The sequence below is a fragment of the Zootoca vivipara genome, chromosome 6 (assembly GCF_965207765.1).
Source record: "Zootoca vivipara chromosome 6, rZooViv2.hap1.1, whole genome shotgun sequence".
NCBI lineage: Eukaryota > Metazoa > Chordata > Lepidosauria > Squamata > Lacertidae > Zootoca > Zootoca vivipara.
Genome location: NC_142589.1, coordinates 2,837,410 through 2,863,370, shown reverse-complemented (window position 1 = coordinate 2,863,370; position 25,961 = coordinate 2,837,410). Strand labels below are relative to the sequence as shown.

General features: G+C 46.0%; 1 protein-coding gene across 5 annotated transcripts in view; it reads right to left on the bottom strand.

Annotated features, from left to right (window-relative positions):
* KCNIP3 (potassium voltage-gated channel interacting protein 3) overlaps positions 1–25,961 on the bottom strand; it is a 120,920-nt gene that overhangs the window by 28,693 nt on the left and 66,266 nt on the right. The window contains exon 1 of one of the 5 annotated variants that reach the window (XM_035120096.3): positions 11,536–11,697. The exons of the other annotated variants lie outside the window; for them this stretch is intronic. Within the exon in view, the coding sequence (XP_034975987.1) occupies positions 11,536–11,638 (103 nt within the window). The 5' untranslated portion in view covers positions 11,639–11,697. Of the gene's footprint in view, positions 1–11,535; positions 11,698–25,961 lie in introns of those variants that run through there. 5 annotated transcript variants of the gene reach the window in all.

The window sequence follows — 25,961 nt, the reverse complement described above, 5'->3', positions numbered from 1 at the left end:
CAGCACTGATGGACTATCTTCAGCCACTGGAAAGATTTCTCCCATTTTCTCAAGGTCATTAAAGTGCAAGGCCATCTGGCCTCCACAGACATCAGGCCCTACAGTGAAGCAGAAGGCCCTATTTCTTGTAGTCCCCAGCCCAATGTCCAAAGGTGGAAGCAGAGATCCACTTAGAGGACACTGTGGCTTGCGAGGGAAGCTTTATATGGAAGGAGGCTGTCCTTAAGGGTTACCCATTTAACTAGTCAAAATAAAAATAAAAAATCCTTCCAGTAGAACCTTAGAGACCAACTAAGTTTGTCATAGGTATGAGCTTTCGTGTGCATGCACACTGAAACAGAAGTCACCAGACCCTTATGTATAGTCAGAGGGTGTGTGTGTGTGGGGGGGGTGATGGGAATGGGTGATGGGCTGATAGGAGTGGTAAACCTGTTGATGACTGTTAACGACTGTTAATGACTGCAATTGGTCTTGCAGGAAAAAGCAAGGGCTGAGGTGCTAAAGAAAGCTTGATGATGTATAATGAGATAAGAATCCTATGTCTCTGTTCATACCAGGTGTCTCCATGGTTTTAAGCTTGGTAATGAGTTGCAATTCAGCAACCTCTCTTTCCAGTCTGTTTCTGAAATTTTTCTGTAATAAAACAGCTGCTTTGAGATCTTGTATAGAATGTCCTGGGAGATTGAAGTGTTCTCCTACTGGTTTCTCTGTCTTGTAATTCCTGATGTCAGATTTATGTCCATTTATCCTTTGGCGTAGGGTTTGGCCTGTTTGTCCAATATAGAGAGCTGAAGGGCACTGTTGGCAACTGGAAAGAGAAGTTGCTTTTTCCTGCAAAACCAACTGCAGTCATTAACAGTCTGTAACCATTTAACTAGGAATCACTGAGAAGCAAATTACTACAATTATGTTATAATGACTGTTCCATCAGCAAAGAGCGCCTTCTTGAGTTTCATAGGAAACACATGAAGTCCGGCTCAAAAGGAGCTTAAGACCTAAAGCAGAAAATGAGGAATCGACAGAGAGATAAAGGAAGGAAGTATGTGGACAAACCACTTGGACAGCTCAGTTGGTAGAGCCCCATGTTGGGCAAAAAGAGTCCTGCATTGCAGGGGGTTGGGCTAGATGACCCCCGGGATCACTTCCAACTCTATGAAATGCCATGGCATACACTGAGAGCTGGGTTGAATGGAGACAGTGGATAAGCAAAGGTCATGCAGAAAAGGGGGATCCCTAGGAAGTCTTTGAATGAATGGAGAAAGGTGGCATGCCCTGTGCCCAAGCCCATCAGCAGAGCTCTTCTGGGTGATGCCTAAGGCCCACCTAGTTCAGCATCCTGTTCTGACAGTGGCCAACCAGGGATCTCAAAGGGAAGCCTGTCAGCAGGACCTGAGCACAACAAACCTCTCCCTACTTGTGATTCCCAGCACTGGCATGCAGAGGCCTTCGACATGGCAGGTAGGAGATGGCCTTCCTGGCCAGTGAATAAGGACAGGCCTTCATCCTCCATGAATTCATCTAACGCCCTTTTAAATCTGTCCAAGTTGGGGGCTATCCCTACGTCTTGTGGCAGTAAATTCTGCATTTGACTGGGTGTTGTGTGAAGAACTTTTTTGGGGTCTATCTTGAATACTTCAACCACCAGCTTCATTGGATGTCCCAGAGTTCTACTAGCATTATGAGGGAGGAAGAGAAGCATCTCCTCACCTACTTTCTCTAGACCAGGGGTTCCCAACAAAATTTTCTCGAGGACCCCTCATCGAGCCGCTATTGTGACAAGGACCCCCATTAATTCCTAATCCTAAAATTAAAAAGTGAGAGCCAAATTAAGAGTCTTTTTATATTTTATATTTATACGTTTTTTAGTTACAACAGAGTACTCCATCAGTATACAGTTAGTTTTAATTTTCAGTTCTTAATGAGATGAACCACTTTTTAACCAACGGTCCATTTTTAACTACGCGAACTGTAGCTTCCACGAAAAACAACGCTTTGTTTACAAACACTACTGTTTTGCAAAGAGGCAGCGTGCGCCAGGGAGGAGGGAGGGGAATGGAGAAGACAGGGTACCTGCGCAGTAGCGCACAAATGAAGCCGACGCGCGCAAAGCATCTTGGGGAGGTGAGCATTAGTAGAATGCGTGCGCTGCCTCTTTGCAAAACAGTAGTGTTTGTAAAGCGCCACCTAACGGCATACAGCAGAACTACTGCCTCTATCTAATTCTAGTTTTGCGCTAGACGCTGCTCATGCAGGAAGCGGCCAAAACAAAAAATCTGTTATCATACGAAATATATTTAATATATTTTTTATTCTAATAGCATCTTGCGGACCCCTCTGGCATAGCTCGCGGACCCCTGGGGGTCCGCGGACCACCTGTTGGGAACCACTGCTCTAGACCATGAATAATTCTATGCAACTCTTATCATGTCCTTATTCACTCTCTGCTAAATTTAAAGACCCACTTTTTTAAACCATTCCTTGCAGGGGACTCGCTCCAGCCCCCTCATCATTTTGGTTGCCTTTTCCTGCACCTCCCGTGATGGAGCTCCACACTTAGTTACAGTGCAGCAAGGAGAACGGGCAGAGAGGTTCAAATGAGTAGGAGAACATCTTTGTTTCTGCAAAGCGCCTCACCTCCTCCACCCCCAAGTCCGCTTGAAAAGATTTCACATTCTATACCTAGAAACGCCCAATTAAAAGATGCACTGCTACAGAGGCGATAGGCACCGTTTGGTTCCATATAGGAATTTGGGGAGTTTGGGAGCAGTTGTTGGGTTTTTTTGGGGGGAAGACTTTGCAAGGTGCCCACCAAATGTTTTGGTCTGCAACTCCCATTGGGGCTGATGGGAGCTGTAGTTCAAAACAACCTGATGGCACCAAATAGGGAAAGGCTGATTTATAGCGTTTGTCCCATCCCTCAGCTTCTAACCCGCGGCTCAAAGGGTAGGCCTGCTGCCTGCATCTTGGCTCTCCAGGCAGCATAGCTCTGTGCATCTGGTGCTGGGAATAACTGGCCAGAGATGGCCATCACTGCACCCTGTTCGTAGGCTTCCCAGAAGGCTGGTCCGCGCGGAGCTTTCCTTGCTCTTGCCCAGCAAAGCAATTTATGTGCCATCCTAGTCATCAGTCTCCCATCTGGCCACCCTAAAGATGTCTTCAATCTTCACCTCAGTAGAGGGCCGTCTCTTGTCAAGCGGATTTATTATGATTATATATCTTTAACCAGAAACTGAGATGCAGTGTGTGATGTGTTCCCTTTAGCAAGGTCAGAGCAAGCCTGGGACAATGATGCAGCAATGATGTGAGCATATTTTAAAAATAGGACTAAGCTGCCGCCGTGCTAAACCCACCCTGAGAGATGGCTGAAACTGCTGACTCAGCAATGGGACGTTCCATCTAGGGGCAAGGTGTTCTCACACACGTCTCCCTCCTTCCTCCCAGAAGGGTTTGGGGGTGGAGAATGTCTGGGATTTCTCCTTGGTCCCTCCCTCCCTTCATCTCCTGCCTTCTGGACCTTCCTGGACTCTTGCCAAGTGCAGAGGGGAAGAGGCATCACAGAGTCATCCTTGAGGGGTCCAGGAAAGAAGAGATTCAGTTTCTTGGTTTAAGATGCAAGCAAGCAGGTTTTCCTCCTTGGTTAATATTTTATTATCAGCTGCAAAGATGACTTTGTGGTTACTGATACCTCTTGCCTCTGCATTTTCCCGGCTGTCGGAGCAGTGAGGATAAATATATACGAGGAGATTCCTGGGGAAATATGATTAGCCAATGGAGAACATGTGCCAAAAAGCAAGAGACCCCCAAGGGTTGCCCCTGATGCACGTCGAACTCTGTGGATGTAAAAGTGCTTAAGAGAGGGAGCCAGGGAGCCCTTGATTCAACTCTTGCCTCTGCCATCAACTCACACATGGGCCTAAGGTAAGATGCCATGTTTCAGCCTCCACACCACTGGGCACATGGAGATCATAGAATCATAGAGTTGGAAGAGACCACAAGGGCCATCCAGTCCAACCCCCTGCCAAGCAGGAAACACCATCAAAGCATTCTTGATATATGCCTGTCAAGCCTCCGCTTAAAGACCTCAAAAGAAGGAGACTCCACCAAACTCCTTGGCAGCAAATTCCACTGTCGAACAGCTCTTACTGTCAGGAAGTTCTTCCTAATGTTTAGGTGGAATCTTCTTTCTTGTAGTTTGAATCTATTGCTGCATGTCCGCTTCTCTGGAGCAGCAGCAAACAACCTTTCTCCCTCCTCCATATGGCATCCTCTGATATATTTGAACATGGCTATCATATAACCCCTTAACTTTCTCTTCTCCCGGCTAAACATGCCCAGCTCCCTGAGCCGTTCCTCATAAGGCATCGTATCCAGGCCTTTGACCATTTTGGTTGCCCTCTTCTGGACACGTTCCAGCTTGTCAGTATCCTTCTTGAACTGTGGTGCCCAGAACTGGACACAGTACTCCAGGTGAGGTTTGACCAGAGCAGAATACAGTTGTACTATTACTTCCCTTGATCTAGATGCTATACTCCTATTGATGCAGCCCAGAATTGCATTGGCTTTTTTAGCTGCTGCATCACACTGCTGACTCATGTCAAGTCTGTGGTCTACCAAGACTCCTAGGTCCTTTTCTCATGTACTGCTCTCAAGCCAGGTGTCACCCATCCTGTATTTGTGCCTTTCATTTTTATTTTTTTGCCCAAGTGTAGTACTTTACATTTCTCCCTGTTAAAATTCATCTTGTTTGCTTTGGCCCAGTTGTCTAATCTGTTAAGGTCATTTTGAAGTGTGAGCATGTCCTCTGGGGTATTAGCCACCCCTCCCAATTTGGTGTCATCTGCAAACTTGCTCAGGATGCCCTCAAGCCCATCATCCAAGTCGTTTATAAAGATGTTGAATAAGACTGGGCCCAAGACTGGCCCAAGACAGAACCCTGTGGCACCCCACTAGTCACTTCTCTCCAGGATGAAGAGGAGCCATTGATGAGCACCCTTTGGGTTCGATCAGTCAGCCAGTTACAAATCCATTGAATGGTAGCATTGTCTAGCCTGCATTTTACTACGTAGCTTACAGAGAACCAGGCAGAGGACATTCTCGGTGGAATGCCTTCCCATCAGATGTCAAGGAAATAAAAAACTATCTGACTTTTAGAAGACATCTGAAGGCAGCCCTGTTTAGGAAAGTTTTTAATATTTGATGTTTTATCACTTTATTATTATTAATATTCTGTTGGGAACTGCCCAGAGTGGCTGGGAAAACCCAGCCAGATGGGTGGGGTATAAATAATAAATTATTATTATTATTATTATTATTATTATTATTATTATTATTATACAGTGATATCTCTGGTTGCAGATGGGATCTGTTTCGGAACTCTGGTCTGATCCCAAAGTTTCTACAACCGGAGGTGCCTGTTCTGCGCATGCACGAGCGACAAAACCTGGAAGAATACTTCCGGGTTTGCCACTTTCGCAACCCAAGGTTCTACTGTATTATTGGATTTCTGTATTTTAGAATTTCTGTTTTTTTGGAAGCCGCCCAGAGTGGCTGGGGGAACCCGGCCAGATGGGCGGGGTATAAATAATATATTATTATTATTATTATTATTATTATTATTATTATTATTATTATTATTATTATTATTATCAACCAACAGAGGTGTTGTAAGGAATCTTGTGAGTCCTGGGATAGCCATATCATGCATTTAAGGCACATTCAATGCACATTTAAAGCACATAACGTTTCCCAAAGAATTCTGTAGTTTCCTCCTCACAGAGCTACAATTCCTAGCACCCTTTATAAACTACCCAGTTGAGATCTGGAGTCTCCTTCTTTGGAGGTCTTTAAGCAGAGGCTTGACAGCCATCTGCCAGGAATGCTTTGATGGTGTTTCCTGCTTGGCAGGGGGTTGGACTGGATGGCCCTTGGGGTCTCTTCCAACTCTAGGATTCTATGATTCTAATGTTGCTGAAGCATTTTGAATGCCAGTTTCTGGGAATCACAAGCAGGGAGAGTCCTCCTGCTCCGCCTGTGTCTTGCTCGCATGACTCTCACTGGACTAGATGAGCCCCCTTTGGCCTGAACCAGCAGCCAGGCTCTTCTTATGCTAACTCTCCAAAAGCCATATGAATTATTGTCTCCTACAGGCCTGCAGTCACTAAACCGCTCTCCCACAACCTGGGATTCTCCATATACAGTGGTACCTTGGTTGTCAAATGGCTTAGTTGTCAAACAAATTGGCTCCCGAATGCCACAAACCCCAAAGTGAGTGTTCTGGTTTGTGAACGTTTTTCAGAAGCCGAACGTCCGACGTGGCTTCCGATTGAATGCAGGAAGCTCCTGCAGCCAATCGGAAGCCGCACCTTGGTTTGCAAACTGTTCCAGTAGTCAAACGGACTCCCGGAACAGATTAAGTTTGAGAACCAAGGTACCACTGTATTTTGGACTATGACTCCCACCTGTCTCTGCAGCCCTTTGTCTGCAGTGACCATCATACGGTACCCAAACTACCTGAACAAATCACATAAGACTCAATTCTGAAGCCAATTTTAATTATTTTTGATTTTAAATGTTTATATTCCACCTTTCATCTGGATTGCTCAACGGGTGAGTTATTGGTCTGTGTGTTGTTGTTGTTTTGTTCTTTTTTATCTATTTTTTATTTTGTATTTTTATGTTGTGGACCACCCTGAGATCTATGGATGATGGGGGTATATAAATTTAAAAATTAAATACAGTAGAACCTCGACTTATGTTCCCCTTGGGTAACATAAACTTCGGGTTGTGAAAGCGACAAACCCGGAAGTAGAAGCGCTCTATTGTGCCGCGTGCATGCGCAGAACAGGCACCTCCGGTTGCAGAAATCTCAGGATCTGACCGGAGCTCTGGAACGGATCCCGTCCGCAACCGGAGGTACCACTGTAAATAAAGGTAGCCAACAAGAGCAATCCCCCTGGCACTTAATAATTTAAATAAAGCATCCTTTGCAATGTTGGCTCTAGGTTTTGGTGGACCTTGGATCATGTTGCCTCCATGGGCCTCCCTCCTTCAGGGAATCTCACTGCCATGATTACCAGCCTTTCTCCTGCATCCTTGCTGCTATGTGCTTGCTTGCCAGGCAGAGAGCCAAGGAGCAAACAGGCAGTGGCAGCGACTGGTCCTCCTTGCCACCACCATTGTCTGGGCCAGAGCCAGAGGTGGGGAAACAAGTAAGCAGGTTGCTATAGTTTAGAGGAGAGCAGGTCCAGGGGGCTTTGGGCCAGTGAGTGGGCCCCCTGTTGCCATGTGGAGCCACAGCAGACGCCCAACCAGGCCAGCCCTTGGCACCTGATTGAACATGGAAACCGCAGCCATGAAACAAATATTCAGAAAGGCAGCAAAAAAGAGATTAAAAAACAAATACCTTCCTTAAAAGCAAGGGTTCTAACTATTTTCTGAAAGGTTTTTCCTCTCAAGGGTCATAGAAAGCACATGAATGTTCCATTCTTGGGTCACTAGGCCATAAATTCTCTATTTGCTGTGGCCCAGTTTGGGAGATAACACACTTGAAGCATGTGAGTTCAGGCTGAGCTGAAGAAGAGGGGCCATTTGCCCACAGCTGTGCTCAAGTGGAGAGACACTGGTGGAGGCAAATCTGGTTTGAGCTTTTTCTCATCAGGTTATAAAGGTGGGAAACAGGGAATAGTTTTTCAGAATGCTGAAGCAGGTTTAAAAGAGGGGTGACTGCCCATTTGATTCAACTTTCCTCAATGCTGAACCAGATTGGCAGGGTTTTCAGAAACTTGCCACACTTGCCACAGGGGGTTAAAAGATTATTATAGACACTGGGAAGTATAGAATTTTGCATAAACCACTTCCAGCTCCCTTCAAAACCATTTTCTATCCCCATTCAAAGGGTCATACAATGTGCTCTGGCACATTATGCTATAACTTTCCACCATATTGGCACATGGAGGAGAAGGCCTTTAATGGCAAGGATGCTAACCTGAATAAAATATGGGAGTGGGGGGTGCCTAGCATAGAATCATAGAATCATAGAATCATAGAATCATAGAATCATAGAGTTGGAAGAGACCACAAGGGCCATCCAGTCCAACCCCCTGCCAAGCAGGAAACACCATCAAAGCATTCCTGACAGATGGCTGTCAAGCCTCTGCTTAAAGACCTCCAAAGAAGGAGACTCCACCACACTCCTTGGCAGCAAATTCCACTGCCGAACAGCTCTTACTGTCAGGAAGTTCTTCCTAATGTTTAGGTGGAATTTTCTTTCTTGTAGTTTGAATCCGTTGCTCCGTGTCCGCTTCTCTGGAGCAGCAGAAAACAACCTTTCTCCCTCCTCTATATGACATCCTTTTATATATTTGAACATGGTTATCATATCACCCCTTAACCTTCTCTTCTCCAGGCTAAACATACCCAGCTCCCTAAGCCGTTCCTCATAAGGCATCGTTTCCAGGCCTTTGACCATTTTGGTTGCCCTCTTCTGGACACGTTCCAGCTTATCAGTATCCTTCTTGAACTGTGGTGCCCAGAACTGGACACAGTACTCCAGGTGAGGTCTGACCAGAGCAGAATACAGTGGTACTATTACTTCCCTTGATCTAGATGCTATACTCCTATTGATGCAGCCCAGAATTGCATTGGCTTTTTTAGCTGCTGCATCACACTGCTGACTCATGTCAAGTTTGTGGTCTACCAAGACTCCTAGATCCTTTTCACATGTACTGCTCTCAAGCCAGGTGTCTCCCATCCTGTATTTGTGCCTTTCATTTTTTTTTGCCCAAGTGTAGTACTTTACATTTCTCCTTGTTAAAATTCATCTTGTTTGCTTTGGCCCAGTTGTCTAATCTGTTAAGGTCATTCTGAAGTGTGATCCTGTCCTCTGGGGTGTTAGCCACCCCTCCCAATTTGGTGTCATCTGCAAACTTGCTCAGGATGCCCTCAAGCCCATCATCCAAGTCATTGATAAAGATGTTGAACAAGACTGGGCCCAAGACAGAACCCTGTGGCACCCCACTAGTCACTACTCTCCAGGATGAGGAGGAGCCATTGATGAGCACCCTTTGGGTTCGGTCAGTAAGCCAGTTACAAATCCACTGAATGGTAGCATTGTCTAGCCCACATTTTACCAGCTTCTTTACAAGAATATCATGGGGCACCTTGTCAAAGGCCTTGCTGAAATCAAGATAGGCTACATCCACAGCGTTCCCTTCATCTACCAGGCTTGTAATTCTGTCAAAAAATGAGATCAGATTAGTCTGACATGACTTATTTTTCAGGAACCCATGCTGACTTTTAGTGATCACAGAGTTTCTTTCTAGGTGCTCACAGACTGTTTGCTTAATGATCTGCTCTAGAATCTTTCCTGGTATTGATGTCAGGCTGACTGGGCGGTAATTGTTTGGGTCCTCTCTTTCCCCCTTTTTGAAAATAGGGACAACATTTGCCCTCCTCCAGTCTGCTGGAACTTCGCCTGTTCTCCAGGAATTTTCAAAGATTATTGCCATTGGTTCTGAAATCACCTCTGCCAGTTCTTTTAATACTCTTGGATGTAGTTCATCTGGCCCTGGAGACTTGAATACATCTAAACTAGCCAAGTATTCTTGTACTACCTCCTTACTTATTCTGGGCTGCATAATTGATCACACATCCCATTTGAATGGCAATGCCCATTAAGTCTCAGATATTTTAGGGATGTGTGTGTGAAGGGACCCTGGCCCCCAGGAGCTGGCTCCTGACTGAAAGCAAGATGTCATCTCCAGGGTTGGAGGCCATATTCTTCTGAATGCTAGTTGGTGAGAATCAAGAGCAGGGTGTTGCCCTCGTGTCCTGCTTACAGTCTTTCCAGAGACACGCTTTTTGGTAATTGTGGGAAACAGAGTGCTTGACTGGGTGGGCTATTGGCCTGATCCAGCTACAGGGTCACATTCAAGCCCCACGACAAAGCTTTGCAGTGAAGTGGGTAGATTTGGTTCTGGTGGAGCAACCCTTTCCCCCATGCAGATAGGTAAGGGGGCAAAGTCAACTCACATCTCAACACTTCGGTCATGGCTGACAAGCCAATTTCCCCCCAGCTGGTCTAAGCAGGGAAGATTCCCAAGGAGGGTCCCTCTCCCCTGTCTCTTTTAGGGCTTTTAGTCGTCTGGAGCTTAGCTATGCTTTGAGAGACACCAGGAGGGCGGGGAGAGCAAGAGCACAGGAAGCTGCCTTATACCAAGTCAAATCACTGGCCCATTGAGCTTAGCCTTCGCCAACCCTGGTGCCCTCAGGTGTTCAGCGTGACCTTCTGTAAGTTTTACCACCACCCCCAACCATTGTTCCACGCTGCCTGGGGCTGAAGAGGGTTGAAGTCCCACAACTTCTGGAGTGCCTCAGGTTCCCCAGCCCTGAGCTAGAATGATGGGCAGTATCTTTCAAGGGTTTCAGGCAGGACTCTTCTCCAAGGCTGCTGCTTGGAGAAGCTGAGGACTGAACTGGGACCATTGGCTTGCTCCTCTGTTCTTGAGCTCCAGTCCTATAGCCTCCGCCTTTTCCAGAATCAAAAAGCACCCTCCATGGACAAAAAGGGGAATGAGGAATGTGGCATCCCAAGGGGCATTTCACAGTAGGGTCTACATGTATGTATACTATGGTTTGTTTCATTCAAATCCTGCCTTTCCTATACAACGAGGCATATGCAGGGACCCCCGGGGAGAGGGTCTCCCCTCCAGGCACAGACTAGAGACTGACCTGCTTAACTCCCTCAAGGATGCTGCAGCATCAGGTGCCTTCATGCCTCCAGCCAGCCTACTACTGCTTCTCCTTCTCTGCATGCTCAGGTCCCAGTCTAACTGGTCTGCATATGTTTTCACCATTACCATCTCAAGGCCCATCAACCTCCCCCCCCCCCGCCCTGTCCTTTATTTTCCTTATTTTGACATTCAGCCCAAATAAGTACTCTGTGGGGCTCAAAAGCTTCCACCTCACATGCAAAGCCATGGCTGGTTCTTAAAAAAAAAAGTATTGGTGTTTGGTCCTCTCTAGAAATGGGGGAGGGGAGATGATCCTGGGAAAAATTCATTCTTCAGCCACTTGGAAAGGAGGATAGGGCAGCTGAGAGTTTTTGCTAGTAGATTTATCCGTCTCTTCCCCCAGCTGAAAGCCCCACTGGAACTAACAAGTTTTACAAGGGGGGGGGGGAGAGAAAATAGCTTCCTACAACATCATATAGAAACCAGCAAAGGAAGAGGAGTTATTTGGGGGCAAAGAAATGACACCAAATCACAGAGAGTCACCAGAACTCCAAGGTTCCAAGGTTTATGTCCAGTTCCATCAGAATGGCAGCCAGGCAGAAAGAAAGAAAGAGAAGAGATGGAGAGAGCAGATTCTCTAATTGTTACAGACCCCCTTGCTTACAAAAACTAAGCATTTTACATTCACCAGTGGGCTGTTTGGTCAGGGATCAAGGAAGACTGGGTTGTGGGGAGGCAACTGGGTCGACAGAGAGGGTCTTGGGTTGCCGTGAAAGGGGACACCAAGGGCACATGCTCTCGTTACCTTCCATAGACATGGGCTCCAGGATCCCGAACTGTTTGAGGACTGCGATGAAGAGGATAATGACCACCGCCATGGCGCAAAGTTCCATCCCCTGGATCGCCATTGCCAGCCAGCGTCCCACGATGGGCAGCACAGCTCTGGGGGCATGCGACTCGCACCCCGCAGGGCCAGCTTAGCTCTCTTGGGAACCAGAGTGATCAGGAGCCGGAGCAGTCTGTCTGCAGCAGAGCAGAGCAGAGCAGGTCCTTCCTTCCCTCTGCAGGTTCACATCTTCCAGTCCTCCGGTTGGCAGGGGTGAGGATGGGCAAAAGCCTCCTTCAGGCTCGCCCCATTGGGATGGTGCAGGGCAGGGGGAATGTGAACGAGGAGGAGGGGGAGGGACGGGGGAGAGGTAAGGTGGTGGGGGTGACGGCCGGCACCCAAGAGGGGCTTGTCGCTGCTTTGGATCATGAAGGAAAAAACCAAGCCTCTAAAAGTTTCAAAACTTGGAGGGCAAAAGTTCCCCGGCAGCTGCTGCAGCAAGTTCCCGGTGTGATTCTGGCTGCTTCTTCTCAGAGGCAGAGAATGTCATTGTTGTGAAGTCTCCTGATCTCGGCCAGTTAAGGAAGCGGGCACATGCTCCGTCCAGCACAGGCGGCAGGGGTCAGCCAGAGTTTCTGAGGGGCATCCCCCACGCCCTGCAATGCACCCTTGATGGAGAGGAGAGCATTCCCAGGCTGCTGGCATCTCAGCTGTCTGCAATGCCATTGGCTGCAAGGGCAGCTATAAAATATCAGCCCCCACCCTGAGGAGGGAGGAGGAGGGCTGGGAGTCTCTCTCTCCGGGCTCATCTGGCAGGGAAGTCCAGGATGCAGGAGAGAAGGATCACCATGACGACAAAGCTGTGGTCCAGCCTCATCTCCAAGGAGCAAGCTGATCAGCAGAAGCATTAGTGATGTTTTTACACAAACTAGTGGTTTGTTTTGGACAGTTTGCTGCTGCTGCTGCTGCTTCTCTCTTTCAAACTCTCAGTGTTTGCAAGAGCAGAGAAGGAGGCAGCCCCGCTGGTAAGCTAACAGCTGGCACTCTCTGGCACTGTTATGTTACTATGTGATATGTTAAGCTACAAGTCTTGTTTTTTATGCTGCTTTTTTGGCTGAAAAGACCTCCAGAGTGGTGCACCAAAATAAAACAATACAATACCGTTTCCTTTCAAATGTTCCAGCCCCTAAGAGTTATGGGCCCATCCATACCTTGGCTTAATAGCTGCTCCACACTTTCTTATCCCTAAATCCAGAGATTTCCTATGCAATCAATGCAGTTCTCCTATTTGGATTTTCTAACACCGGGAGTCTTTGGATTCAGGGAAGAGAAAGTGTGGGACAGTAGTAGGTGGAGAATCCCACATGGCTAAGGGGGAATTAAAGGAGGCAAAAGGGGGTCACAATCCACATTAAACCCATGGTATGTATGGGGCATGAGTGACCCTGACCATGTGCAATGAGCCTTTCCCTGAAGGGAACATTTTGGCTTCAGTTTTAAGAGAAAAAGGAGACTGGAAGGCAATATGTTTTTGAGCATGTGGAGAAAAAGTACTTTTCCATCCTACCCCCAAAAAGTATAAAGACAAAGTGCCTTTGAGTGCATGCAGACATCAGTGGACTGCAGTAGTATTCTGAGTTGCAGGATGAATTGTACTACTTTAGAACATTGTTAATGCTCCCCCTTTATTTAAAAACTAATCCCCGTAAGAACAGTCATTGCAGGAAGTTGCTCGATCTAGAAAATTTCTCCCCGATCAACGGAAGTCTAGTGTCCACATCAAGGGAAGGAATAGTGCCACTCTAGTCTACCTTGGTCATGCCCCACCTGGAGTCCTGTGCCCAGTTCTGTATGCCACAGTTGAAGAAGGATATTGACAAGCTAGAATGTGTGCAGAGGAGGACAACATAGATGATCAAGAATCTGGAAGCCAAGCCTAATGGGGAACAGTGCATGTTTAGCCTGGAGAAGAGAAGACTGAGAGGTGATGTGATGGCCATCTTCAAATATCTAAATGGCAGTCACATGGAAGTTGGAGCAAGCTTGTTTCCTCTCCTCCAGAGGGTAGGGCCCAAACCAATGGATTCAAATGACGAGGAATGAGATTCTGATTTAACATCAGGAATAACTTTCTGACAGTAAGAGCTGTTTGACAGTGGAACCGACTCCATTGGGCAGGGGCAAAACTAGGCTTTATTTCACCTGGGACAAAGACCCAGTTTGGCACTCCCCACCCCCACATGCATTTGTGAGCCTCAGTGGTGCCATTCTGGAGGATTCACCCAGGGCAAAAGACTGGGATAGCTTCACCCCCTCCTAAGCTACGGCACTGCCCTCGGGAGGCGGTGGACTCTCCTTCCTTGGAGGTTTAGAAGCAGAGGATGGATGGCCATCTGTCATGGCCAGCTGTGATTTCTGCATTGCAGGGGGTAGGATTGGGTAAACCTTGGAGTCCCTTCCAACTCTCCAGTTCTCCAATTCTATGATTCTATATGTGAGCATTTCGCTCGCAGGGAGGTCTTATTTTTAGATGGGGCATGCATTAAAACAACACCTTCTACTGCTTCAGGATTCTATCACCTCACACTGCTGCATGCCCAGAGCAGACCACAATCAATTGATGCAGTGAAATAAAGAGACAGAAAAATAGACAGGGCCACCTCAAAAAACAGGTGGGGGAGATAGATTGCTTTGGAATGTTCCTCCATGCAAAACTCTAGCAACTCCCTACAAACAGACCATAAGTGATAAAGGTTCTAGCCTCACCCTTTGCCTCCTGTGCTGGCTATTTGCAGGAAGTTCTGCTTATGTTTCTCCAGCAATTCTATCATCTCAGCATCCCATCACTTAACCCTGCGGCATGTGTAGACAGACCCCTGCCTCATTTGCCCCTGTGGAAGTCTTTTGATTCAACATGGATTTTCATAGACTGCTTTGTGGATCTTTCAGAATTCTCCTTTCTTTCTGTAATTGTCCCCCTTTCTCTTGGTAAATTTTAGTGCACAGAATACAGCTCCTCCTCCTGTTTGCTGAATCACATACATTTTACAGCAATGGTTCCAATGAACCATCTGAAAACGGCTGAAGGTCCTGGAGGATCACTTAATGATTTTTGTGTCTCTTCGACATTTGTAATGCACTGTGCTAGATGCTGTCTAATTTTTAATTGCTTCTTTTCTTTCCCATATAATTCAATTTGTAATATAATAAAATGCAATGTAAGAAATAAAAAATGCAATATAAATACAATTAATAATGAACACGAATCTTTAACATGATGGAAGTGCCGTCTCCTGCCTTCAATCACAATTTTCAGACATGCTGTGGACCACATGAATGAAGCTCATGGACCAAAGGTGGTCTGCAGACCAGTTTGTGAACCTCTGAGTTACACAGCAATCCTATACATCTACTCAGACGTGGTATGTCCATTGAGAAGTAAGTCCATTGCGTTTAATGGGATTTATTCTCAATTAGTGCACTAAAGGACTGTAACTTTAGTTGCTCAAAAATTGTGGAGGGTTGAACCTTGCCCCCATTTCAAACATATTAAGACGTTATTTTTATTTTATTTTAAAATGAAAATAGGTGGCACAAACACCTCAGCAAAAATGCCAGATTGTACTTAAGCATCAGTTTGACAGATCCACCCCTCCCCACCCTCATTTAAGCATCCTGCTTTCACTGCTCACAAGGAAAGGTGTAAAAAAACTCAATTATTCATGCCAGGAAGAATAGGGAACTTTGATTTATGTCTTGTGGCTTAGAAGGTTTGTGCCCCTTATCTATTTCTATGTTGCAGTGGTTTTTTAATTATTCATTTTAAGTGCTGAATGACTGAGTGGAAGGTAAGCTTGTTCCTAACCTCTGTGATGGGACAAATCACAATGCAGAAGAGCAATTTGCTGAACAGACACCATAAACCCAACTCATTTAACCCCCCTCCTCCAAAAATAAATAAAAAATAAAATTTAAAAAATCCTTCCACAAAAGCAGGAATTATGAAATCATGTGACAGGTAGTTCCACAGGATAGCATTACAGCACAAAATAAAGTACAGTGGTACCTCGGGTTACAGACGCTTCAGGTTACAGACTCCGCTAACCCAGAAATAGTACCTCGGGTTAAGAACTTTGCTTCAGGATGAGAACAGAAATCGTGCAAAGGCGGCGCAGCAGCAGCGGGAGGCCCCATTAGCTCAAGTGGTGTCTCAGGTTAAGAACAGTTTCAGATTAAGAACGGACCTCCAGAACGAATTAAGTTCTTAACCCGAGGTACCACTGTATTCATGTCCTTTACGTCTCATGCTGGCTGGGAAGGCAAGAGAGGAGAGGGGCTATAGTTCAGAGCACCTGCTCCTCACGAAGAAGGTACAACCAACTCACCAAAAGGATCGGGAAGATGAAGACAGCACAGACTTTGGGGAGCTGCTGTCAAGAAATACCAGACTAGATAGACCAACAGCCTGACCTGACATAAGGCAGCAGCTACTGAAGGAACTATATTCTTACAAACCTCCCAAAGCATTTACTGTACACAAATACTCATACTGTGAAAGGGTCTTTAAAAAATGTTTTGCAAATGTCCTTCTTTATAAATCATACACTTTACTATACTATACTGCACTGTACAGTTTCTGCTTATTATCTGACTGTCCTAAAAAGGATTGGTCCAAGATAGACATTTGGCCACCCAAGAGGTTGCAGTGCACAATCCCAGGATCCTTTGCAACATCAGCAGAGATCAGTGGGCAAAACTCTTAGATTAGATCACATCCTGTTTTACTGGCAACTCTAAAAATGGTTCCACTCCAGCTCTCGAAAAACTAGGACTAGCCTTCCCTATCCTGGTGCTCTCTAGACATTTTGGACCATGATATGCATCAGCCCCAGCAAGCATGGCTGCATCTGATGGAGTTGTAGTTCAAAACACCTGGAGGGCACCAGGCTGAAAAATCTGGTTGTCAGGGGTTTAAGGCCGGGTTATCAGAAAGGCTCTCTTTTCCCATGTGAACCCACCCACTTCTTAAGATCACCACCAGAGGCCTTCTTACATGTTTTGACTATCCCTGAGGTTAGTTAGTTTGGGACAAAGTTGGGTGAAGGTGTTCTTAGTAATCAAGTTCAGGCTGCCTACACCTCAGCATACACCCCCCCACACACACAATCCTGGGAACTGTAGTTTGCTAAGGGTGTTGGGAATTGTAGCTTTGCGAGGAGTAAACTACAGTTCTCAGGATTTTTGTGGGGTGTGTTTTAAATATATGGTGTGCATTGAATTTTTAAACTTTTTGTTGCTTTATTGTTGATGTCAGCATTTTTGGACTATTTTTAGGAAAAGTAGTGCATGGATTTCAAAATTAATAAATCTATGTCTTCCAAATTGCAAATATGCGCTGGATTATGGAGAAAGCTAGAGAGTTCCAGAAAAAATCTACTTCATTGCTTCATTGACTATGCAGAAGCATTTGACTGTGTCGACCACAGCAAACTATGGCAAGTTCTTAAAGAAATGGGAGTGCCTGATCACCTCATCTGTCTCCTGAGAAATCTCTATGTGGGACAAGAAGCTACAGTTAGAACTGGATATGGAACAACTGATTGGTTCAAAATTGGGAAAGGAGTACGACAAGGTTGTATATTGTCTCCCTACTTATTTAACTTATATGCAGAATTCATCATGCGAAAGGCTGGACTGGATGAACCCCAAGCCGGAATTAAGATTGCCGGAAGAAATATAAACAACCTCAGATATGCTGATGACACAACCTTGATGGCAGAAAATGAGGAGGAATTAAAGAACCTTTTAATGAGGGTGAAAGAGGAGAGCGCAAAATATGGTCTGAAGCTCAACATCAAAAAAACCAAAATCATGGCCACTGGTCCCATCACCTCCTGGCAAATAGAAGGGGAAGAAATGGAGGCAGTGAGAGATTTTACTTTATTGGATTCCATGATCACTGCAGATGGTGACAGCAGTCACGAAATCAAAAGATGCCTGCTTCTTGGGAGAAAAGCAGTGACAAACCTAGGCAGCATCTTAAAAAGCAGAGACATCACCTTGCCGACAAAGCTCCATATAGTTAAAGGTATGGTTTTCCCAGTAGTGATGTATGGAAGTGAGAGCTGGACCTTAAAGAAGGCTGATCACCAAAGGATTGATGTTTTTGAATTATGGTGCTGGAGGAGACTCTTGAGAGTCTCATGGACTGCAAGAAGATCAAACCTATCCATTCTGAAGGAAATCAGCCCTGAGTGCTCACTGAAGGACAGATAGTGAAGCTGAGGCTCCAATACTTTGGCCACCTCATGAGAAGAGAAGAATCCTTGGAAAAGACCCTGATGTTGGGAAAGATTGAGGGCACTAGGAGAAGGGGACGGCAGAGGACGAGATGGTTGGACAGTGTTCTCGAAGCTACGAACATGAGTTTGACCAAACTGCGGGAGGCAGTGGAAGACAGGAGTGCCTGGTGTGCTCTGGTCCATGGGGTCATGAAGAGTCGGACACAACTAAACGACTAAACAACAACAACAACCAAGCTGTATGTAAGATCCGCCGTTAATGGGCAACTCATTGGCCCAATTCCAGTCACTAAAGGGGTTAAGCAAGGCTGCATTCTAGCCCCGGCCTTATTTAACCTATATATCAACGACTTGATTAAATGTCTGACATCCCCAGAATTTCATGCCCCCAATTTGGCTGCAAAACTAATCTCAGCGCTCCTATATGCGGATGACGTGGTTCTCCTATCACGAACAAAAATAGGCCTAAAAAGGTTGCTAGGAGAATTTTCAGCATACTGCAGGAGAGAGCAGTTGGTGGTTAACTACCAGAAAACTAAAGTTATGGTTTTCGCAAGGAAACACAGGCCACATAGCTGGAGAATGGATAACCAGCCAATTGAACAGGTTAAAGCCTTCAAATATCTGGGCATTGTCTTTCAGTCAACGGGGTCATGGGTCGCACACCAAAAATGTGCCAGAGAAAAAGCATCTCAAAGCGCCAAGATATTGTCCCGCTTTTTTTATACAAAGGGTGGCAAGTACATCCCAGCAGCCATAGAAGTTTTTCAAGCAAAACCCTTGGCGCAGCTACTACTGTATATGGGGCCCAAATCTGGACGGGGATGCATTGTAGTTTCCTTGAAATGGTCCAATCCAAATTTTTAAGACAAATATTTGCCGCCCCTCCATGTGTACCAAACGCAGCACTACGTCTTGAGGCCAGTCTCCCATCCGTGGAAACACGGATCTGGCAAAGAACTCTTAATTATTGGCTCTGTCTAAACTTAAATCCATCTGGGCTACTGCCCTTAGTAATACGGGATGCCCATAAAAGTGTGTGGCTTAAAACTGTGCACCACAAACTTCTTTCATGTGGTCTTCATGCACAGCATCTATTAACGATGGGCCTCTCTAAAGCAAAAAGTTAAATAGATCAGTGTCTGAAGGACATTGAGCTACAAAACGATTTGGCCACAACAAAGAAATTCTGTGCATGGTTAGCGTATCTGCCCCCCTTCGCACTTTGATGCCTGGACATCATATCTGTATAATCCAACTATTCCGAAATATAGACGTTCCTTTACGTTGGCAAGATTGGATGTGTTACCTTCTGCTGTGCTTGAAGGCCGATATCAAAAAATCCCAATAGAGAATTGACTCTGCCCCTGTGGAGATGGTAACTTGGAGATAGTGTCACATGTTCTTCTGGCCTGCTCCCTTTACAAAGACCTGAGGAATGAGATTATCACCCCACTCCTTCTTACCACTCCAGGTCGTTCACCAGCGGCCACATTGTTTTTCATTTTATCTGACCAGAATATCCAGACAACAGAGAAGGTTCCCAGATTCATTGAGAGAGACTAAGGGCCACAATCTGAATGATAATTCTGCCTACTTGATTAGCCTTTTTATTTAGGGCTTATATTTTTATATTTGATGAGAGTATCCTGTTTCTCATATTTTAAGACATACCCATAAAATAAGCCATAGCAGGATTTTTAAGCATTCAAGGAATATAAGCCATACCCCGAAAATAAGACATAGTGATAGGCACAGCAGCAATGCCGCCCACGGCAGGAGGAGGAGGAGGGAAAAAATAAGACCCCCCCCTGAAAATAAGCCATAGTGTTGTTGTTTTTAGGAAAAATAAATATAAGACGGTGTCTTATTTTTGGAGAAACACGGTATCTTATCACCCCTACTTACCATCTCAGGCCTCTCACTTGTGGCCAAATTGACTTTCCTTTTATCAGAGCAGAATATAAAGATATAGAAAAGGCTGTCAGACTTTGAGAGGGCAATGAGATCGAGGGCCACTATTCAAATGATTATTCTGCCTATTTAGGGTTCCTGTCTGGTTCTATTTGTGTATTTGTATGTCTGCTTATCTGATTGGCCTTTTTACCTAGTGTTTTTACTTGTTTTATTTGTATTCTTTGATGCTATGGCCTGTCGGCTATGCAAATAAACTTTGATTTGAAAATCTCATTCCTTTTTGCCTCTCCCATTTGTTTCTTTCCTCTTGAGAACTGCACTTTGGCTGGGAAAGGAGTAGCAGAAAAAGGCTTGACTAGTTTCTGCATAAATGCTGCTCTATAAACAAGACATTGATCCTTATTTCTCTCAATGTAAAATATTAAAGATGCTTAAATGGATAAAAGCTTTAGACCTGAATTCTTTCCAATACGTGGTGCATTAGGAGCCACTGGCCAGTCAGTGTAATGGATGGCACCTAATAGCTTGCTGGGTGACCTGCCTGCTAGACCCCCACCCACCACCCACCCTGCAAAAAAGCCCTCCTTGCTTGGATCAAAGCCCAAGAGCAGGCATCCCCAAACTGCGGCCCTCCAGATGTTTTGGCCTACAACTCCCATGATCCCTAGCTAACAGGACCAGTGGTCGGGGAAGATGGGAATTGTAGTCCAAAACATCTGGAGGGCCGAAGTTTGGGGATGCCTGCCCAAGAGGAACCCACCGTAAGGTCCTTTGATAATAATGAGTGATAGGCAGGGCTGGGTTTATTAGGAGGCAGCATGAGGTAGCCTCATCAGGCAGATGCTGTTGGGCAGTGTGGAAGGATGTTTGCATTTTGACAGATAATGGATACCAGGGTCCTTAAAATCTATTAAAATCTGTCTGATTCCAGCAGGTTCTCCCTTGGCATGAACTGCCCATTTCTGGCAAGCTCCGCCCACAGCAGTGGCATAGCATGGGGGGCTTTGGGCCCTGGGCGTGCTTTTTTGAGGGAGCATGCCCCATGACAGGGTCCCTCACCAGAGTCTGAATTGGCCCCACATGGCCAGCCACAGAAGAAGAAGAAGAGGAAGAGAAGAGTTTGGATTTGATATCCCGCTTTATCATTACCCGAAGAAGTCTCAAAGCGGCTAACAATCTCCTTTCCCCTCCTCCCCCACAACAGACACCCTGTGAGGTGGGTGGGGCTGAGAGACTTCAGAGAAGTGTGACTAGCCCAAGGTCACCCAGCAGCTCCATGTGGAGGAGTGGAGACACGAACCCGGTTCCCCAGATTACGAGTCTACCACTCTTAACCACTACACCACGCAGAGGGTCAGCCTTGGCCCAGGAGAGCAGCGAGCTCTCCATGCCCCCCTCAGTCTGCCTTAAGATCTTCTTCTTTGGCACCACAGCTGCCCTTTTAAGATTTCCCAAGGCTCCCTGCCCAATATTGCCCAGATTTTAAGATGGAATTTCACCATGCTGGTAGATTTTATTGTAACTTTTGGTAACAGAAATTTTATCTGGAAAATGGCAGCTCAATGAAGCACAATGAAGCTGATACAATAAACTGGTATCAAATACATTTAGCACAGCACAGCAAATACTTCTTCACACTGAACATAGCTAATGTAAAGATGGTCACCAACTTGGATGGCTTTAAAAAGGGATGAAACAGATTAATGGAGGCTAAGGCTTCAATGCCTACCAACAATGACGGCTATGTACGATCTCAAGTGTTGGAAGTATTATGCCTATGTCTACAGAATTACAGGAGGAGAGTGTGCGTGAATTTGCTTGTGGGCTTCCCAATGGGGGAAATGGTTGGCCACTGTGAGATCAGAATCCTGGAGTGGATCCATCAGGCTCTTCTTCTAAGTCCCAGGGTTCAATCTATGGCGTCTCCAGGTTGGGTCCGGAATGCACCCTATTTGAAACCCTGGCAGCCAGCATGGACATTGCTGAGATATGTGGATCCAGTCAAAGAAGCTTAATGATCATTTCTGGCCTAGGAAATCTGTGAGCAGAGACAACAGTGGGTTGCAGGTGAGGATGTCCTTGCTACTGGGGAGAATTCATCCTGCTCTCCGTCTGTCTCCAGGTCCTGTTGTCAAGACACCCACCCACAAACCCTTCACCTACAACAACAGACTCAACAAGGGAAAGGTGAGATGGAAATGAAGACTGGAGCCTCTGGCCCAAGATAAGCAATATGATGGAGGTGGCTGGTTTTGCTGAACTATGGTCTCTGTTCCATTAGAAAGGAAGTGAAGAGAGAGACAGACAAACACACACAGAGAGAGAGATTGAGAAATGGACGTGCTTGCCTTCATTTCTCCTCCCTCAACGTCACATCTCTGCCCCCACTCCTCCGGTGCTGAACGATGCTTTACTTCACCACAGTTGCTGGCAAATGCACAACCTTGTGGCCACAGGTCAGACTGGCACGCAGCTCAAGCAGGCCACAGGGCAGCAGGCGGCGGCCAACGACCCACCAGGAATCTCCTTTTGTTTGCTCAGCTCAGCTCATTCATTCAGGTCACTTGCAGTAGACATGCTTATTGATATGCACAAAGCTTGCTGGGAGACGAAACAATGTCAGCTATGTATTGAGCATTCATTCTGATTGGTTTGCAGGGAAGATACTGTATATTCCTGCTTATAAGACTACTTTTTAACCCAGGAAAATCTTTTCAAAAGTCAGGGGTCATCTTATATGCCAGGTCGAATTTCTTATACGGCAAGTATATCCCAAACTCTATATTTTAACTGGAAAAGTTGGGGGTCTTCTTATATGCCCAGTCGTCTTATATGGTAGATGAAGTTGCACCACACTTCTCAGGGCATACTCTTGTCACTTCCCCTGTTGTAAAAAAAAATCCAGGGTGGGTTGTTTTTTTTTAAGCTGGGGGAGAAGTGGGTTTGTTGTGTAAAAACGTCAGATCAGCTTTAATTGCACAACCTGAATATGTGAATCCCACCGGGAAGTAGTGACAGTGACGGGAGCTCTCATGCAGTCAGGTTTTAATTGTTTCCAGCCTATGGCCATGACAATATAAATGGAAATGAAAGAGAGAGCCCACATTGCTTTGGGCAGGGTATAAGGGGCCCCTCCAGAGGTCTTTTTCATTTGCCACTCATGATGATTCGCACTCATGGTTACCAGAGCAGCTATGGGTGATCCTGCCTTCAATACTCTGGGAGGGACTTGTTTCCCAAAAAGCTTCCTGATGAAGCACTGTAACTTTTCATGCCACAAATGCTTGGTGTACTTTTTGTCGTGTTTTTGCTGTGCAGGAAAGTCCTTCCATAAGGCAGAAATACAGTAACATTCAGAAAGCGTAACAGAACAACCAATAAAGCAGAATTATGTGCGGATAGTTCAGTATAAATCTACCACTATTGTACTATTGCTGCGTCAATCACATCCATGGAAAATAGAGGCTGGCCCTAATTCTCAGGGCAAAAGGCTGGAAGATTTCCCTCAAAGATCCACAAGGCAGAAATTATCCTGGACGGATGGACGGGGACGGGGACGGACGGACACACACACACACACACCACCCGTGAGCCAGCCCACTTCCAGCATGGCTCCTCTGTGAGCAGGGAGGCATAAGCTCTTAGGCAAGGGAAGCTATAAAATGGGGCTACATGATACAATAACACTTCCCCCCCCCGACTGTTTACCACTTTGTGAGGCGATTGTCCTAAAAAGCAGTATAGAAGTTTTATAAACCAACCAACAAACAAACCACAATTTATTCAAATTAAGAACTGTCACGGTCTGGTCGGCGAGAGGTAGCAGGCCTGCCTGAGGACGTCAGGACCGGGGGCAAGATGGTGGTGTGGAAGCAGGAACAGGGTCCGGATGGTGCAGGGCTGAGGGTCCAGCAGCAGGCAGTCGCAGGGTCAAGGAACTGAAGGTCGGGAAGCAGGGCGTCACGGAGGCGAGGGCCCGAGGTTCAAGGAGCAAGGCGGAGATGAAGGTCTGGGGGTCGAGGAGCAAGGCGTCGGCAAGGCGAAGGTCCAAGGGTCGAGGAGCAAGGTGAAGGTCCAAGGAGCAAGGAGCAAGGCAAAGGATCAGGGAACAGGAGGCCATATGCAACAAGGCAGGGATCGCGTTGCTGTGGCAAAGAGCTGAAGGGAAACGCTGAGCTTTTATTCCTCCCAGCTCTTGCCACCAGGTGCAGTGAGTTATCAAGTGGCCTCACCTGAGTGGCCACTCCTTGCTTCTCCAGCACAAGCTGAGGCAGGCCCCGGTCCTGCAAAGCACTACAGGCCCCAGAGCCTGACTCCTGCCCATACTCCTGACAAGAACAAATCAATTTTCAGAACAGCCAAACATCAAAGCTTATTAAAATTGTAAAGTTCTCCAACTAATTTATATATATTTTTAATCCCCTTAACACTTGGCACTGTTTTCACTCCAAGAAGTAGTTCATATCTTTATTGTTGCTAGTACAGCTGCCTTTTTTTGAAAATTCTGAAATGAACAGAAGTATCTCTCCTTCAGTGAACTACATGAAGGGCAACAGAAAATACCGTGTACAATCACTTCAACTTGGCCTGGTCCACAAACACAAAGGTGGTAATCTCTTGACCGATCTAAGAATTTGCAGCTAGATATTATGTGGGTGTATTTAGAAATCTAAGCTGAGTAAATTCATATCAGACAGGGTGGAGAAAAGTTAGTTCTCCCAGATAGCCAACCCTTTTGCGGTTGGGTTTAACTTTAATATACCACACTGAGGACTTAGGGTTGTAGCCACAGTTAGTCCTACTCATAATAGACCTACTGAAGTTAATGGACCTGACGAGGTTAGATACATTAATTTCACTTGGACTACTGTGAGTATAATGTCATTAGCTACAAACTATAGAATTCTTTCTAATATTTATTACTTTTTGCACTAAGTATGTAACAACAAAACACAAAGAAAGCCTGGCCAAGTACAGAGGCAATTACACAAGCCATATTTGTGTGAAAATAAAATCATAGTACAGTATAAAAATACTTGACTTTTGATATTGTTCATTTTAGGAAAAGGCCACACCCCAGGAAACAGCTCCGACTAGCTGATGAAACCAGGTGAGGGTAGCTGATGTGTCTCAAAACCTCAGTGAGTTAGGGACTTGCCCTGCATGCAAAGAATGCAGACAGGCCCAAGAGTGGGTCCAACAGTCAAGAAAGCGGTCAAGAAACAGTCAAGAAAGCCTGCGCTGGAGAGGGAAGTGAGTGGCAGATGGGGCTATTAGGAAGGTAGTCCACCTGGGAGAAGGAAAACTCTGATCCTAAACCTCTGCTGCCTTGAAGCTATACCTATTCATAAGAAAGGCTTCAGGAGTAAACTCCAAGGAAAAATCTCTATCCGCTGCATTGTGAGACATCTTTGGAAGAAGAAAAGGCTAAGGGGTAAACCAGGCGTACAACTCCCATCATCCCTGACCACTGGTCCTGGTAGCTAGGGGTGATGGGAGTTGTAGTCTGGAGGGCCGAGTTTTCCTATGCCGAGTTTGCCTATGCCTGGGGTAAACCCTACACAAATCCAGAGTGGAGTCCTTAATACGGTTGGGTGGTGCCTTCTATGCCTCCTTCCGGCAACTCCTGCAGCCAAGCTGGTGCCAAATGGTACTTCTCTGCTTTCCTTTGGACCACATCAGTGAGGCTGAGATGAAGGCCTTGTCTGGATAGCCCAGGACCTTCATACACACTGCCCAAGCCTGTGCTCAGGCGTGTACAAAGGGGGGGGCGGAGGGCGGTCTGCCCCGGGTGCTGGAGAGGCTTCCTTCGCCTGTGCCCCAAAAAGTCACTTCCAAGCTTGCTAATGCAGCAAAAACCATGCAGGAGACACCAGTTAAGAGTTACCAGTCTCTGAAGCCATACCAGACACTGTGATTCTCCTACGGCAGGGGTGGCCAACTCCCAAGAGACTGCGATCTACTCACAGAGTTAAAAACTGGCAGTGATCTACCCCCTTTTGGGGGTTTCAGGTCAAAGTTGTTGAGTTCTTTTTATGGGCTGCAGGGCTAAAATGTTTAGCTTTTTTCTTCTCTTTTTCTTGGAGGTGAAATAAATTACCTGCTAAAGGGAGGGCAGGGGGTCGAAAGCTCGGCGGAGTGGAAAGGTTTTATTGTTTGTTATTGTATGGTTGTATGTTGTGAAAG